This window comes from Hypomesus nipponensis, chromosome 2 (assembly GCF_054491055.1).
Source record: "Hypomesus nipponensis isolate SF chromosome 2, ASM5449105v1, whole genome shotgun sequence".
Lineage (NCBI taxonomy): Eukaryota > Metazoa > Chordata > Actinopteri > Osmeriformes > Osmeridae > Hypomesus > Hypomesus nipponensis.
In genome coordinates, this window is record NC_140362.1 from 5,255,032 (window position 1) to 5,271,231 (window position 16,200).

Below are 16,200 nucleotides of genomic sequence, written 5' to 3' on the forward strand. Positions count from 1 at the left end.
TCTCTCGCACTTTCTTTTCTCTCATTCTCTCTCTTTCTCTCTTTCCTCTTTCTCTCCCTCCCTCGCTCACTCGCTCTGTATCTCTTTACTGTCTCGCTCTCTCTTTTTGTCTCGACAGAGGTTTTTTTTTCTGGACAAGGGCATCCTGAAGTATGCCAAGTGTGGCGCTGACGTGAGTACAAAGGCTCCTGTCTTCTTGTCTCGAAGGACCTGCCAATCAGAGCTAGTTAGGACAAAAGACACGATAGGTGCTGCCACTTCACTAATCTAGAATATCTGGATGATACCTGCTCTGTCATTATAAAAGCCCCCATGCCTGTTCAGTCCAGTCACATCTATTTAAATGTGAATCACATCTATACTGTGTCTTTCGGGTTCCCTGGTTGGTGAGGGGCTTGTATATACTTGGTGATTTTATTGGAGCGGCTGTAAATCAAACCTACACACTCGTCAAAGTTGTCTGAGGTGTTGTTATACAAGTCAGTCTAAGATAGAGGAAACAGTGACTCAGTAATCTTTGGGCTGCAGCAGGGTGTGCTAACTGTGCGACAGCTACATGGGGCAGCATGGTGTCGCTGGACTGTAAGTCGAGGGTTGTAAACGTGTTGTCTTCCCCCGACTCAGATTCAGAAGGGGAAGCTGCACGGTCGCATTGACGTGGGCCTCTCCGTCATGGCCATTAAGAAGAAAGCCAAGTGCATCGATCTCGACGCGGAGGAGAACATCTATCACCTGAAGGTAAAGAACGTGACCGACAGCAATAAAAGAGCTGACCTTTATGAGTCATAATTGTCTGTTCTGATTCTGGGGACGGTTCGTCTTTGAAGTCCGGTGTATGTGAAAGTAGGACAGAGAAGGATCACACAACACTGACTGCAGCTTGTTTGGATTTTCTCCTCTATTTGCCTGTCTTTGAGGTGAATACTTACTACAGTCTCTGTCCCCATCCCGCACGCCCCGTCCCCTATAGATCAATTCCCAGGAGGTGTTTGATGAATGGGTGTCTAAGCTGCGCCACCACCGGCTGTATCGTCAGAATGAGATTGCCATGTACCCCCAAGAGAAGGCCTTCTACTACCCCCACTTCCCCCCCCCCGGCTCCCCCAGCAGGGTTGACGGGGCAACTATGAGAAAGGTACCTCACTGCACTACACCTGAAGCAGCCTCTCTCAAACAGATGTAGTGCATTATATTGAAAAAAATATTCTCTGAAATGCTGTCACAGTTATCCATAATTGTCTGTTTGTGCGTTGTCTTTTCTCAGTATCCTATGTACTATTTCTAAGTTTCCTATGTAGTATATTGAGTGTATGATTATGTATGGTTTAATTTGAGGGTGCTTAACATGTTATGTGTGGTCCAGCGTGCCTCTATAGCCAGACAGGGTTCAGCCCCTGCGCAAGGCTCCTTCCCAGTCAACTGCACCAGTCAGTCCAAGGTCGCCGCCTGGCTCCAGTCCTCCAATGACATGGACAAATGCTCCAAAGGTAAATGACTGTCTGTCAGCAGCGTTACTCATGCAGATAAGTCACTCACGCACTCACTGACCCCCTTTAACTTTGATTTTCCTCCTTCCTTTGCACGCGTCTCTCTCTCTACCGCTGTCTCTCTCTCTCTCTTTCTCCCTGTCTTTCTATCTCTGTCTTTCTCTCCCTGACTTTCTCTCTCCTCCCCTCCCTCTATCTCTCCAGACCTGTCATTGTGTGAGTCCTACCTGCTGGAGCTCAACCACCTGCTGCAGAGTATGGAGGTCCTCCATCGTACATATTCAGCTCCGGCCATCAATGCCCTGCAGGTGAGCCTTCTGCAACCCCCCCTCCCTTCCCCCCAAGCCCTCTGACCCCCCCCCCCCCATCCACTCTTATGCAACCCCTCTGGTTCTAGTATGTAACACCACAGAGTCAAACCCACAGACTACATGAATGTCATTCATGTAGGTTGTGTTTGGAAACATACAATCCTCGTTCAAGATTTAATCTTATAACTATGAAACTGGAAAACTGATTTTATATTGTAAATACTCCACTGGCACGTTGTCCAGGTAATCTTGGTATTCTTAGAACACAATGTCTTTATTTTAGTTTGACAGGAATATATTTTTACACCATTTTGGTGGTTTTGTAATATCCTCCTTGGCAGCCCACAGCCAAAGATAGACCTCTTTTCTTTTTTCTGTCCTCTTTTCTTTTTCCTGTCAGCATACAAGAGACATTTCTTCAAGGATCATAATAGAATCATTGTTTGTATTTGTTCTCTACGTTCTAAAGGCTTCGACGTATGACAGCCCCAAAAAGGAAAAAAGAGCTCCAAGAAAATGGCGTGTAAAAAACTACAACAAAGATGCCAAATCAACTCTCCAGGTAGAGGAAGTAAAGCGTGGAGGTGCTTTCAGTCAGCTCACTCCAAACTCGGCACACAATTCCTTCCTTCCGCTGTTCCTCCATCATTCTCGGCTACTCTACTCATTTCCTTGCTTTCCATTTAGTTCTCTCTCCTCTTCTCCCGACGTTTCCCAGGTGCCCAGTTGCATCTCCTCAGGCTCCATCCGCCTGCACGCCTCCAACCCCAACCTCTCCACAGCAGCCCTGGGGAACGAGAAGGCCTACGCAGAACCCCTGGACTCCCCAATCGATGTAGCCAAGCTGCAGGAAGACTTCTGTCGTGTTGCCAGCAACTGTGAGTCATTGAAACGTCATAGCGAGCTGGCCATTTTAATTGGAGTGGGTTTGATCCTGATTGGATGTGACAGTCATGTTTTTGACTGTCTGCCTGGTTTTCCTGGAGAACTCAGCCCCGTCAAAGTTCCTTCTCTCTCTCCGAAGTACTGTTTTTATGCCTGTGTGCCCAGTTTGCCTTATTTGCAAGTAAGATTACAAACAGTGTTGTTTTTTACTGAATGGCGCTTACGTTCAAGAAGGTGTGACAGATGCTAATTACTTGTAGTTTGTCACACGTTCTACTCATTAGAATTGTAGGATGTGGCTTCTTCCCCCCCCTCTCCTGGCAGCGTTGCTAAGTGAGAAGTTTTAGGCTCATAAACCTGCAGGGCTGGCAAGCAAGGCCTGTTGTTAAAAGCTCAGTAAATAGATGATTACTCTGAAGGAGTGTCACCAGGCCCATCTCTTTCTCTATGCCCGAGGCCAGAATGGCTTTTAAAATGAACCCCAATTTATTTGTGGAATTTTTATAATATTATTATTATTATTATTATTTATTTTTTTTACTCTAATGGCTCAATGGAACAAATAATGGATATCTACTCTTTCATTTAAAACATAAACTCGGATGATATGAAAATAGCTAATTCCCCAGATATGAGACAATGCCACTTTGTCTTCGATTGATTCCATATAATGCATGGAGAACATTTCTGGTCCAATCACGATGAGGATTTAAGAGCTCTACTAGCTGCTGTGAGAATGCATGGGAATAAGGGAAGGATGATTAGCTCTGATGGACCGACAGGAAGTCCAAGGTCATCCCTGTCATACCAACCTCAGTAATAACCTGCTGTGGTACTGTAAGATACTAGGCTTGATAGTCTGGAGAAGGAACTCAAGTTGACGATAATGATCTCAAAGTTTTCTTCCCTTTCGCTTTTTCTCTTTCTCTCGCTTGCTATCTCATTATTGGTTTCTTTGTCTCTCACTCTCTTTCTCCCTCTCTATTTTACTTTTTCTCTTTCTCTCTTTTTGTGCCACTCTCACACACTATTTTGCCCTCTGTCGACATCTTTCCCTCCGTCTCTCTCCTGATAGTGCACAGCACTATGAAGGCAGCTCTTAGCTCTCTTACTGCAGAGAGGGAGAGGTTAAAACAAGTGCTGGACAAGGACACCTGCCCCCCTACCTCCCCACAGATCCTGGGACTGAAAAATGCGCTGACCTCTGTAAGTACCAAGAAAACACTCACGCACACACACACGCACTCACCACCACACACACGTAAACCACCGTTCTGTCCTCAGCTAGCTTTTCAGTTAAAGAAAATAATGGATGGCCTTTAGTCGCTGTACTCTCCGTCTGACTTGAAAGGGCTCCCTAACACCTTGTCCTCCCACATTCGTTGTCAAATGTGACACACCAGTGCAAGGCTGCTGACAAACCTCTCTGTGGATTACTGGATCTTGGTGTGTGGGTGGAGTGATGTGTGCCCACCTGAACAAAGAGCAGACACACAGCTCTGTCCTCGCTGGCTTCCCTCCTCCTACCCAGAGTCTACTTCCAGTGTGCCTGAAAGACACTTTCATGCTGGTTTGTGCTTCCCACAAGGAACGGTCCTCTGCTAGCATTTTCAGGGGGGGGCTTTAGGTAGCCTGTGAATGTTTTACCATATTTATGTACCCCCTCAGATGAGTAAAACCTTTCCTTGTACCAATTATTGCTACACATAACTAAATGTTATCGCTGTTCACTTTTCAAGGTTTTTGAAGTTGTTTACCTTTCACATAAGCAGTGTCTTCTTTTTTAGCTGGTTGAGATTCATTTTTCTGAGGTCATAGGAAAAGTTCATTATACAATTTCCCATAAACTGGAGTTTCAAAAACCTACTGCAGTCGTCTTCACAATAAAGCATCTTTGGTGATACGTCAGGCGAGTCATTTGGCCAATCACAATCAAGTGAACTGCAGCGTCTTCTTTGAAAAGGCAACATTAGTCAGCTTGTCAGCTAACGGAAGATCAGCGAAATGTGTTGCAGTGGCCTACCTACAGTGTTGGAGCTAAATACGTTCGTAATTTGATTGCGAACACGTAATGAAACAAGACCAATTGGTGTCTGGTTAAATGAGTGATCGAAACACCTGCTCTGGCGGATCATTTAACGTTGATTTAATGCAGTCGGAGTTAGCCTTAACAAACGTTCATGATCATGAAAAAGTAGCCCTGGTCCAGCACATAAAATATTGACCATTGTTTTCCAGAATGAGCGAGCTTAAAGAGAGGGATTCAATTTATATAGCACAGCTGGACTTAGGGCTAAGGTGCAAATGGAGCTGGGCCTGGCTAAAGATCGAGGTCAAGACCCATGTGAAGGGGATTTTTTGAAGGGAGAGAAAAAATTCCCACACGGTTAGCAGTGTTGCTCATTCCACGAATGCGCGATCCTTAGGGGGGGGGGGGGGGGGTGTCACCTTTTTCAGCCCTTCAGAGTTTGCAGGTATGCTATTGCCATTTTGAGCTTTGTAAGAGATTTTAACTGAGTTTTAAAAAGTGGATTAAAAAAAAGTTAGTCTGCACAAAGCAGGTGTAAAGAGAGTATGTTTGCATAAAAATGCAGCAGTTTTGTGGGCTTGTGGGGGGTAGTTGTATGATGAGGTTGTGGGTGGACATTTTTTGTTTGCCTCAAGCAATCCATCTGAACACTGGTTGTTTTTCCAGGCCATTGCCCAGAACTCTGAACTGAGAGAACGTCTGTGCAAGATTCATGCTGAGTCACTCCTCGTAGAGCCCACTGTCCATATGAACCTCTCAGATTCCCTACAGGTGGGTGTCAGAAATGCATGATGATTGCACCCTTCCCAATTGTCATCATAATCACCCTCATGGTCATTTTTATAATTCTTGTCGTCCTCCCTTGGAAGGGTGTAGTAGCAAACCGCCCTCCCCTGGTTCTCTTCTCGCTGATGATAATATCTCCCACTCGTCACTAAGCACAAAGTGGAAATGTTTGTTATTTTAAATGTAAAACATCCTTCTGTCAACAGTTAAGTGGAGCAGTTTTCCTCCCAGGGCAGATTTAATTTCCTTAGAGGAATCACTTTTGTTTGGTTCATCAGACGTGCTGATGTGGAAGCACAAACTGATCTGGTTAATCAAGTCCCCGGACATGTCTTGAACGCTCAGGTTGGGTTTGTTGTCCTGAGGCCTGTCCTCTGAGATAAGCTATCCCCTAATTGAGGCGTCAAATAATCAACGTGCACGCAATACGTCAAACCTCTTAGTATCACACTTTGCCTGTTGACTTTGGTTTCTTTGTGTTCTTTCAGCCAAGTTGTGTTTTATTTGTTTTTTTATGAATTGCCAGACGAGTGTCTCAAACGGTTGTGTGGGATGATTCCATATTGGCTAATTATGCAAAGTCTTTAAACCTATGGTATTATTTTGTTTGTCTCTCTTTTAATCCTCTTTTTATTTAGTTGAATTGATCTGAACATAAACCTGATTGACATGACATCTTGTCTCCTAGGAACAAGACTCAACGGATGCTTCCCGCCCCCTTGTTCATCAGCTCTCCAATGAGAGCAGAGCATCCATCACAGATTCTGAGTTCTTCGATGCACAAGAAGTTCTGCTGTCAGCCAGCTCTTCTGAGAATGAGGTCGGTACTTGTTCTGCTTGACCGAATGGAGGGGGTCAAGGTTACGAGTCACAATAGGTTAGGAGCGTGCAGCCGCCAGGACACCTAGCTGTCTTCAAATGTCAAGTGTTTAGCCTGCGAGAAGGGGAGCTGGAGCTGGCACAGTCAGACACATCGGCCCTTGCATATGCCTTTGCCTCCAAAGATAGACACCCCCTCTAACCATAGACTTCCACTTCCAGCACACTGACTGTAATAAGAAAAAAGAACATGCTGTTGGACCAAAAGCATGTGGAGGTGTCTCATTAAGTCTGATGCGTGTCTCAGACTAAATGTTCCTCCTGTAGCTCCCCGCTCCTCCTCTGCCTCTCTGTCTATTTCCTGGCCGGATCAGGAAGGCGCTCCAGCAGAAGAAATGTGAAAATAAAGTTAATTACTCCCATCTAAAAATACCTCTGTGAGGAGATGTGTGTGTGTGTGTGGTGCTAATGTGTCAGGGGCTCCTGAGGGAATGTTGTCCCCCCCCCGCCCAGTCTCCCCAGATCCCCTATGTTGTGACAGAAAGTTGAAAGAGACTTGCCAGCATCCTAGTGCCCGGGTCGTGTAGGTGGGTGGTATTGAAATCTGTATTTTACCTGTCAACTGTAATGACACCTCATGTTCTTCAGGCCTCCGAGGATGACTCATACATCAGCGACATAAGCGACAACATCTCCATGGACAACTTCAACAACGAGACAGAAGGCGAGAGACCAAACTTGGGTAATTTTCACGCTCGCGTCTCACTTTTATTTCACCACGCACTCTCGTGTAACGCATGCGTGGCACGTGACCTCTGACCTTCTCCATCTTGACCTCTGACCTCCTCCGCCCTTTGACCTCTGTCCCGCCAGGCTGTGTGGAGAACGGCGCCTGTGTGAGCCAGCGGCGGTCTCGTCTCCCAGCGCCCAGCCCCGACACCAGCACCGTCAGCCTGTGGAATGTCTTGAAAAATAACATCGGCAAGGACCTTTCCAAGGTGGCCATGCCCGTGCAACTGAACGAGCCTCTTAACACCCTGCAGAGACTGTGTGAGGAGCTGGAGTACAGCGAGCTTCTGGACAAAGCCGCCAGCACACAAGACCCCTTTGAACGCATGGTGAGAAAGGAACGTGTGTGGTAGCACAGTGTGTTTGAGAAAACAGTACCCTCTTTGATAATACAGATAGGACAACCTAACAAGCACACTAGCAAACTGAGTGAAATGTAACCCGTTTCAGAAAACACACACACTCGGTCATGTCAAAAGCTGCAAAACACGTGCGGCAAAAAATCTGGGAATAATGGCCAATCCTCCCGAACACTAAAAGCAGAGGGGAGTTTGTCAGTTAAAGAAAGACGTTGGCGTCATGCGTATGATCAATGGCATACATCCGAGAACAAGGACGGGCACAGGTGCAGTAAATACATTGTAAAAGTGATTGAATGGTTTCTCTGCCTCACCACGGTGCATCACCAGCAGGGGAATTGGCCCATCAATCCACAGTTGTGCATTAGTAACACAGACACACATCCCCCACCATCTACGCCGGCCCAGCCCTAGCTTCTGCTCCTTGTCCTCCGCATCGCCCATGTTGATAGTGGTGTGTGGTTTGTTTGTCTTGGCATGGCATGGCATGGGGAGAGCAGCTACCCTGGTCTGGTGGTACACTGTTGATCTAGTGAGCCACCAGAGCAGCGTTCTCTCTGTTCAGCGTGTGGACGTGATGTTGAGAGCTCCTCTCTCTGTGCCAGTGCTGCCTTTTACAAGAACTTCCATCCTAACATTACGTGGGCGATCTTCCAGTCTGTTACACTCAAATGGAGGAAATGATAACTTCCTGGAGAGAAAAAAAATCGAAACGGAATTTCACCCACCATGATTGGTTTCTAAGGAGCTTATCAAAAGGGCAGTTTGGCTCAAACTCCACTAAGTCCTCACGACCTCCAATTCGCTTGGAGATAATGTGCTGTGCGGAGCGTTTAAAGTGCACTTAGAGCTCCAAGAGTTGCTCATGTTTCATTATCCATATCAGACACAATGAGCTGTGACGTGTTTGAACTGTATGCAGGTGTACATTGCCACGTTTGCAGTTTCTGGCTATGCATCCAGCCACCACAGAGCCGGAGGAAAGCCCTTTAACCCAGTGCTGGGAGAGACCTACGAGTGTGACCGGCCAGACAAGGGATTCCGCTTTGTGGCAGAACAGGTACAGATTCCTTGTCTCCGGTATGTAATGATTTGCATGGTTGAACCAACGTTAGCTGACATTTCTCCAACTGTGCTTTCCTCACTGTATGTCCTTCCAGGTCAGTCATCACCCACCAATATCAGCGTGCCAAGCTGAGTCGAAGAATTTTGTGTTTTGGCAAGGTAGGTGAACGCGTTGCTTCTCTGCTAAATATTGATAGGCCCATTCACAAGCCCCAGGCTACTGCCTGGACCTCTTTAAAGCATTCATCCTCTTTCTGCGTTCTGTGATTGATGCCTTCAGACATGAGGTGGAAAAACAAGTTCTGGGGCAAGTCAATGGAGATTGTTCCTGTAGGCACCACCTATGTCACTCTCCCTGGGTGAGGCCACGGAGACATACACATAAAAGCCTCATAAACACACGCACCAATAGACACACACTCAAGCACACCCTCATCTCTGCGTCCTCCTCCTTCAGATTTGGAGATCAGTATGAGTGGAACAAGGTGACCTCCTGCATCCACAACATCTTGAGTGGACAGCGCTGGATCGAGCACTATGGGGAGATCTCCATCAAGAACTCCAGCAGTGATATCTGCCAGTGCAAGATCACATTCGTCAAGGTGAAGAGACCCCCCCCTCCCCCCCCCCTTTACATCAGCACTTCCCTTTTCTGTGTTGCTGTATACAGAACATTGTCCTCCTGAGGGCTTAGTGCAATTTATGTGTAAGTTAGGACATTGTTGCTTAGGTGTGTGTGTCCTCTGGCAGTAGGCAAAAGTTAAACGTTCTGCTTCTATTAGGCATCCCTTTTATAGGTTGTGTGAGTGTATTTTGTCTCATTCCGTGTTGAGGTCATCTCTATGTTTGGTTGAGAGGGTCTGGTGCTCATTGCCAAGAATTAGGTAATTGGTTGTCGTGTCTGGAGAGTTGAAAGGCCTCCTGATGTGAGGAGGGATACCAGGTTCAAACATCAGAGAGCTCATTACTGAGCCCTCTCTCCAGTGGTTCTCTTTACACGTATCTAACCCTGGCATGTGGGGTTTTTAAGGTATAGGAAGCCCGACAGTGCCCTCTGCTGGTCATTTTAAGACATTGCAATCCATTCAGGAACAATACGTTCACCCTATACCCACAGCTTTGCTTTTGATACCCTTTCACAGAAAGTGAACCCAAGTGTATACTCTTTTGTCTTATTAAACTGTTTAGACAAATAGACAAACAGTTTTTCTGTTCGCAGGCAAAGTACTGGAACTCGAGTGTGAACGAGGTGGAGGGTACCATCACGGACCAGAAGGGGAAGGTCATTCACACCCTGTTTGGGAAGTGGCACGAGGGAGTGTACTGTGGAGACCCGCCCTCAGCCACCTGCATCTGGAGAGCGAGTATGAAAACCCTCACCTTGACCAGACGCACCTGCTTTACAAGAACACGACCACTATCCTCCTGACAGTCCATTGTATTTTCCACGTGTGCAGATTCCGTTCCGGCTGAGCACGAGCAGTACTATGGTTTTACCAAGTTTGCTGTGGAGCTGAACGAATTGGACCTTTCGCTGAAACTGCTGCTACCTCCCACGGACACCAGGCTACGACTAGACCAAAGGTCAGAGGTCATGAGGCCTGCAATGCTGAACTGGTGCATCCCCCCAGCATCATCAGTGTTTTGTCCCAGCTTTCCTGTCCGACAGTGAGGTTGGGACTTTAGGGGGCAGGTTGTTAGAAATCTTAACGACTGTAATAAGATCCTGGACGTTTTATCTGTGGCAGGCTTCTGGAGGAAGGAGATATTGAGGCTGCAGAGGAACAGAAACAGAGGATCGAGCAGCTGCAAAGAGACAGGAGGAGACTCCTGGAGGAGAACCACATGACTCATCAACCCAGATTCTTCCGGTAACCAAAATGTGCACACTCATTCATCATACTTTAAATGGCCTGTGGAACTTTCTACCGCATAGGTTCACAAGGAATATATTCCTTACTGTTGTTTTGGGATATAAATGGACGTTGAGTACATTCTCGTCTCTGTCAGTGTTACATGTCTTTCTGTTGCCTACAGGAAATCAAAAGAGGATACCTGGGTGAGCAACAACACTTACTGGGACCTGAGAAAAGACCCAGGCTTCTGCCATGTGGACTGCCCTGTGCTGTGGTGACCTCCTACACATCTGGACCCTGTTTCAGCTGTGACCCAGGCTGGCACTGGGGTGCCCTTGTTTCTCCATAGTCCTGAAGTATTTGATGAAGGATTAGCCACAACAAAAAACACATTTGGAAGTGTTTTGTTTTTCTACACAGCAGCAGGAAACAACCATGTTTTCTGCCTTCATCAGCATTTTTCTGATCCAAACGTCTCCATCCACTGCTGCATAGTTGTTGCTGGTTTATTTCTGGTGGTGGAAATATTTCTTATTATTTATCCGATGTATTGCCTTACACAAATAGTGCTTTTATTTATGTTGTGTAGCATTCTTATGCAAGCATATCATCTGAATGTAGACAAAATATGCAAACTGTGCCCTTCTTGTCCGCTGTAGGACTACATTGGAGAAAGTGTACCTATACAGCCATTTACTGAGAATCAAGCCTCCAGAGAGTGATTTATTGATACTTCGGATTGCAGAGAAAAGAATTCCTCCAAGATAATGTAGCTTCTAGTCTACAGTATGTTAGCACAGATATTAAATTTTGACATTTTCTACCTCTGATATATAGCTTACCATGGTACTTGTTATACCATTAAAAAGGTGTACATGTGAAATATTTATTTTACACCAGTTTGATGCCTTAACGGTGAAACTAATGACATTTTAAACACATTTTCATTTAAATATTTAAATGTTTTAGAAATGTGTGTATGTTTTGCAAGGATCCCTTAAAATAATGTGTCCTTAAAGCTTTATTTTTTGTTTGTTATTTTTAGGTCTAGAAACTAAAGGCCAGACTTTGCTCTTTGTCTGCCTGTACATTGGATTATGTCTATGAAAATTGAAGTATAACATTTGAAACACAAGCATAGTTCACAAGAAATGTTATTATCTACTGTAACAGGGGCTTTATGTAGCCTTTTGGCATATATTGAGGATATGGTCATGAGCTGTAGGCTAATAAAAAAAATAACAATTGTGTTTGTTTGTCTGTTATTGTATATTAAAGGTTATACTTGGTGTAACAAATTCATAATATTATGTGGGGGTTTTAGAGCCAATATAAACAATGAAATATTAGGCCACAAGGAAAAAGAGGGACACCTGATTTGAATTTTAGCAAATGGGTGTGGAAGGTGAATGATGCATGTGTGCCAAAGATAAGAGAGGTCCGTTAAATGCGAAAAACGGACAATGCATCGTGCTGTTTTAATGAGTTTCTGTTCGGTATTGAATAGGCTAATGGGAAAATGTGATAATTCTGTTTAAATAAATTATTCTGATATTAACAAATGCCAGGTTATTAGTCAAATCGGGTCAGCCTACTGAGAATGTGAGTAGCTACTGAGCGTGAAGTGAAATTGAAGAAGACACCTGGAGGAGGGAATCTCAAGTTCATAATTTTGATTGACGTGCATGTCTCTTCTGCCCGCTCGATTTTCACAGATAAACCATAAAATAGGAGGGGCGTTGAGTAGCATGTAGCTACAGTTCTTTGTTGACTGAACATGTAGTGCACGCCGTTCAGGGGTCAGTTAGGTAGCACTACACTTTTCAAATCCTTGTTTTTGGCTGAGAGGGGATCTACTGACGTCACGGCAGGTATTCGCAAGGGCAAAAAGGTTTCACTTTTACTTGACATTTTGCAGATATAACTTAAGGGATGCCTTAGCAAGCTAGCTTGCAGCCTGAGTCAATATTGTCTTGGTGGATTGTTTTTCTTTAACCGGGTGTCGTGACAAAAACGTTTATATATCGCAACTTAACGTTATATTTAGGCTAGCAAACTCGTGTCCTTAATAAGATGAGTTATGTCTTTTTTATCAAGTCACTGAAGTCTTCTTGCACAGTCTGAAGATGTTTGCCACTGCAACAAAGAACTTTGTGGAAGAGATTGACGATGGTTCCTTGATCCCCGTGTCCAGTCTGAGTGACAGCCTTTCTCCGTTGACCCTGGTTATCAAGCGCAATCGCTTCTTTCCGTGGCAGAAACCCAAATACCGACCCACTGACTTTACCCTGAACGATCTGCTGACCGGAGACAAGCCCATTATCCCAGGTGAACCCTCGCAGAGATCTTCCTTGAGATTAGCAATATTGGTGGGTCGTTCTAAGAAAGCGTACCATTTCCCGTACATAATGTTCGAATGTACATCCTCAGAAAAATGTGTGGTGCATCTGTATGGTGGCAAGGACGAAATTACATGTTGCTGCGTGTTTTTTTCCTCCGCACAGTTGTGGTTGAGACAGTATTCTTGAAGTTTCATGGGACTTATGGTGACAGCATAGCAGCGAACGTGGAGGCAAACCTGGTCCGTGTCAACTTCAATGTCGAGGGAAAAGACACCTCCAAACTCCAGTCATCATTTGGCACTTTAAAAAAAGAGGAGGTGGATGTGCAACAACTGTTGGTTGACTCCAGAAACAGGTGAGCTGATCCCTGTAGATCTTTGTACAACCATAAACAACCACAGAGGAAGGACTCAGGTGAACATTAACAATGGCTCCTAGTAAAAGCTGCAGTGTTAAATGACATCTACTGACAGTCATGTTTGTTCCCAAAATATTTATTAAATAAGTTCTAAATGATACATATTTTTTTATTCTGGAAACTATATTGTCTACACAAGCATATTGAACATGTCAGTCACATGCTTAATTTGTGTGTACCTGTCAATTATCTGTACTGTGTATGATTATTACAGGATTTTGGACACGTCCCACTGTCTGATCCAGCAAACCAGGCAGAAACACAAGGAGGTGTTTGGGGTGGTCAAGGAGAGGATAGTGACGACCCAGCCCTGTTCGGTCATAGAGGAGGTCCAGCAGGCGGGTCAGCTAGGCGGCCTTCTCAGCCTCTGTGGTCCCAAGCTCACCAAGGTATGAGGACAGCTCGCAAACCATGTTCATGGACACATAGATGACTCCGATTGGTGAATCAGCAGGAATTAAATTGGCCTTGCAGCCGCACAAAAATGAACCCTGTACGAACTTTTATAGGGATCACTCCCTCTTGTTACGACATACAGTAACTTGGACAAAACAAGCAGTTTATGGACAATGTTTTTGCTTGTCTAACTGCCCTTCATTTGTACAATGTGATGAGTTGAAATATTGGGTGTTGTCGGCAGGTGTATGTGAAGGAGAACAGCAGCCTACAGAAAGACAGTAACATCACCATGGAGATTCCTCCCCACACTGTCCTGGCTTATGACATCATTGAACTTGAGGTCAAATCAACTGGGAAGTACAGTGAGTGTCTGGTTGCAGAGGAACTTTCTCCTTTTTAGCCCATTGGGGCATTCCATAGTACAGTAGTACACCAGAATAAAGGCCTGGCTCTTTGATAGTAGTTTGATAGCCTCTTTATACTAAACATGACAGCATTGTTTTTTCTCTTCCCCATAGACCTGTGTCTTATGTCCGACACTTCCGGGGGCTTTGAAGTGGACGGGCCTGTAAAGAAGGATGTTGTGGCTCTTTCATGTGCCAGTGGAGGCACCATAAAGAGCAGCCCCCTTAAGAGAGGTAAACATTTGAGACCACTGTAAGGCTTGCCTGCTCCTGTTGCCTTGCTCCTGTCCTGGAGTGTCCGTTATGGAACACATTTAGTTACGTAAGTGTACTAACCCTAACCCAGTGCAGCTGTTTTGGTCCAGCGAATTGTGTTTTTTGTACATGTTAGGTTATCTGTAGGAGCAAAGTCAAGAATGGACGCCTGTTCTACCCCAGGGTTATAAAGGGTCTGTTTATATGGGTCATATACAGTATTCTTGGTAAACATCGGAGGGAGATAGCTAAGTTATGAGAGGCATCTTTCTTCAGGGTGTAAAACTGGCAGGGATAACAACAAGGTCAAAGAACACAAGACACAGGGGGCCGTGCTTTATTCCTGCTCCGAATTTCGAATTTCCTGTGGATGATGGCATCTGTGTCTTCTGTGTTTGAACAGAACTGGAAGGACTGACTGATCACTTCCAACTGCTGGCAGGCCTGGCTAGGACGAAACGCTCCTCTCTGCTCCAGCTCCTCAGGACCATCATGAAGGATGGTCAGGCCATCAGTTTGCTGGAGAACATAGTGAGTGGGACCCACCCTGACTAGCAGAAGACTAAGACTCTATCTGAGGTTTTTAACAAGCATTTTCATATCTAAGGCAATATATTTTATGTCTTGTCTTATCATTCGGTCTATAAACCTTTGTCAATATGTTGTGTTCTGCTTGCACTATTTCTTTTCTCTCTCTTTTTTTCTTCCTTCCTTTCTTGTCTTCCCTCCCAGCTGGATCAGATGTGCCTTGGTTTATCCCCAGACCTGGGTGATGTTGAGGATGGCTCCCTGAAGCAGACCTTCCAGGCCGTTCTGGATCTTGTTGGTCAGCCCCAGACAGACCATTCTCCCTCTCTCCTGAGTGCCACTCACCTGGTTGTTAGTGCCTTGGATGGTTAGTCCTCCCTGCTTCAAACCCAAGTCTACAGTCCTGTAGACTGTTGGAAGTCATGACTCTGAAATCTGTGTTTTTTGTTAAGTATTTTCTAAATTGTTTTATTTTCTGTGTAACATGGGGCTTTGGTGAACACTGATATCCAACTTAAACCCTCAGACTTTCTCTGACGCTTCCTCATCTTCGAGTGATCAACCTTGACAGTGGCAGAGGGACACAGAATGAAGAAAACATAACTTTCCTCTGGAACAAATTGGGGTGTATCTTCTAGCCACAGTCAACGTTGACAATCAAATTATTTTCTGTTCTATTTCTGTTTTATATTTCTTTTCAGAAATGACAGAAGAGGACATGTCTGTTTTGGGGTCCTGCAGTCCTCCACTCTTACAAGCCCTGGATCTCCTGGTGAGCGTGTCACGTGTGTTGCAACAGCCTCGTTGGGTGAAACACAGTCAAATCTTGGGATCGTGTTTAGTTTATCACCCGGCTCGGTTCTTGCCATGAATCACTGACGTGGTATTGACAGTTCTGTGCTTGTGCTCCAGGTGCAGCAGAGTGTAGTGGAAGGAGGGGTCTCCTCTCTGAGAGATGCAGAGCTGGCCCCCCTGACTGAGGAGCAGGGCTATGAGAGAGCACAGCGGCTCCTGGCCTCCTCCTGTGTGCTTCTGAAGAGAAAGGGAGACGAGCTGCAAACAGAGATCATTAATCCCCCACGTGGAAGTCCCCCAACTATAGTCCTGTGCATCGCTGTGAGGGCATTGGCCTCTTCAGGCCATGGTATTTGAGAGTGGGTTTGAGTGTTTATGCCAGGGCTGCACAACCACTTTCCAGAAGAGCCTGTTTTCATTCTAAACCTAATTCAGCACACCTGATTATAAAACTAGCTGGTTGACAAGCTAAATTGTCTTTTATAACTGGGGTTTGAGCCAGTCTTAAAAGATAATGAGTTCCAAACTTCTTTAAAGGTATAGTATGCTATTCTAGAATGAGAAACGTATTAGTAACTTATCATTTTTATGAGTGTTTTTCTTTTAAATCATGCCATTTTTATTGATCAATAAACATATTTGCACACTATTGGCTGTAAAGGGGCAAATGTAT

The 16,200-nt window shown here is 45.2% G+C and overlaps 2 protein-coding genes across 5 annotated transcripts in view; both read left to right on the forward strand.

The window, feature by feature from the left end:
- The window catches only part of osbpl3b (oxysterol binding protein-like 3b), a 29,840-nt gene extending 18,222 nt beyond the window's left edge, over positions 1-11,618 (forward strand). The window contains exons 4-23 of the mRNA XM_084703290.1: positions 119-172; positions 625-738; positions 971-1,135; positions 1,364-1,487; positions 1,692-1,795; positions 2,268-2,360; positions 2,517-2,676; positions 3,759-3,889; positions 5,379-5,483; positions 6,187-6,318; positions 6,966-7,059; positions 7,191-7,435; positions 8,388-8,525; positions 8,626-8,689; positions 8,811-8,889; positions 8,988-9,132; positions 9,750-9,894; positions 9,988-10,114; positions 10,279-10,401; positions 10,568-11,618. Coding sequence (XP_084559416.1) covers positions 119-172; positions 625-738; positions 971-1,135; positions 1,364-1,487; positions 1,692-1,795; positions 2,268-2,360; positions 2,517-2,676; positions 3,759-3,889; positions 5,379-5,483; positions 6,187-6,318; positions 6,966-7,059; positions 7,191-7,435; positions 8,388-8,525; positions 8,626-8,689; positions 8,811-8,889; positions 8,988-9,132; positions 9,750-9,894; positions 9,988-10,114; positions 10,279-10,401; positions 10,568-10,664 — 2,439 coding nt within the window. The 3' untranslated portion in view covers positions 10,665-11,618. The remainder of the gene's footprint in view (positions 1-118; positions 173-624; positions 739-970; positions 1,136-1,363; positions 1,488-1,691; positions 1,796-2,267; positions 2,361-2,516; positions 2,677-3,758; positions 3,890-5,378; positions 5,484-6,186; positions 6,319-6,965; positions 7,060-7,190; positions 7,436-8,387; positions 8,526-8,625; positions 8,690-8,810; positions 8,890-8,987; positions 9,133-9,749; positions 9,895-9,987; positions 10,115-10,278; positions 10,402-10,567) is intronic.
- A 501-nt stretch (positions 11,619-12,119) lies between these two features.
- gsdmeb (gasdermin Eb) lies at positions 12,120-16,152 on the forward strand. 4 transcript variants are annotated; one of them, XM_084703415.1, is made up of 10 exons: positions 12,120-12,257; positions 12,506-12,714; positions 12,891-13,083; positions 13,361-13,535; positions 13,787-13,907; positions 14,064-14,183; positions 14,608-14,735; positions 14,937-15,099; positions 15,434-15,504; positions 15,645-16,152. In XM_084703415.1, the coding sequence occupies exons 2-10, from the start codon at positions 12,513-12,515 to the stop codon at positions 15,882-15,884; spliced, it is 1,413 nt and encodes a 470-aa protein (XP_084559541.1). In that variant the 5' UTR covers positions 12,120-12,257; positions 12,506-12,512; the 3' UTR covers positions 15,885-16,152. The 4 variants fall into 4 exon arrangements, with proteins under 4 accessions (XP_084559541.1, XP_084559522.1, XP_084559531.1 ...); XM_084703396.1 differs by having other exon boundaries at positions 12,484-12,714; positions 15,645-16,151; XM_084703405.1 differs by having other exon boundaries at positions 12,142-12,277; positions 12,484-12,714.
- The last annotated feature ends 48 nt before the right edge of the window (positions 16,153-16,200 follow it).

Excerpts from the sequence above, each read along its gene's own strand:
- gsdmeb (XM_084703415.1), top strand. The coding sequence starts at position 12,513 with ATGTTTGCCACTGCAACAAAGAACTTTGTGGAAGAGATTGACGATGGT. Across the intron at positions 13,908-14,063 it reads CAAATCAACTGGGAAGTACA|ACCTGTGTCTTATGTCCGAC; the intron begins GTGAGTGTCTGG and ends TCTTCCCCATAG. Across the intron at positions 15,100-15,433 it reads GGTTGTTAGTGCCTTGGATG|AAATGACAGAAGAGGACATG; the intron begins GTTAGTCCTCCC and ends ATTTCTTTTCAG.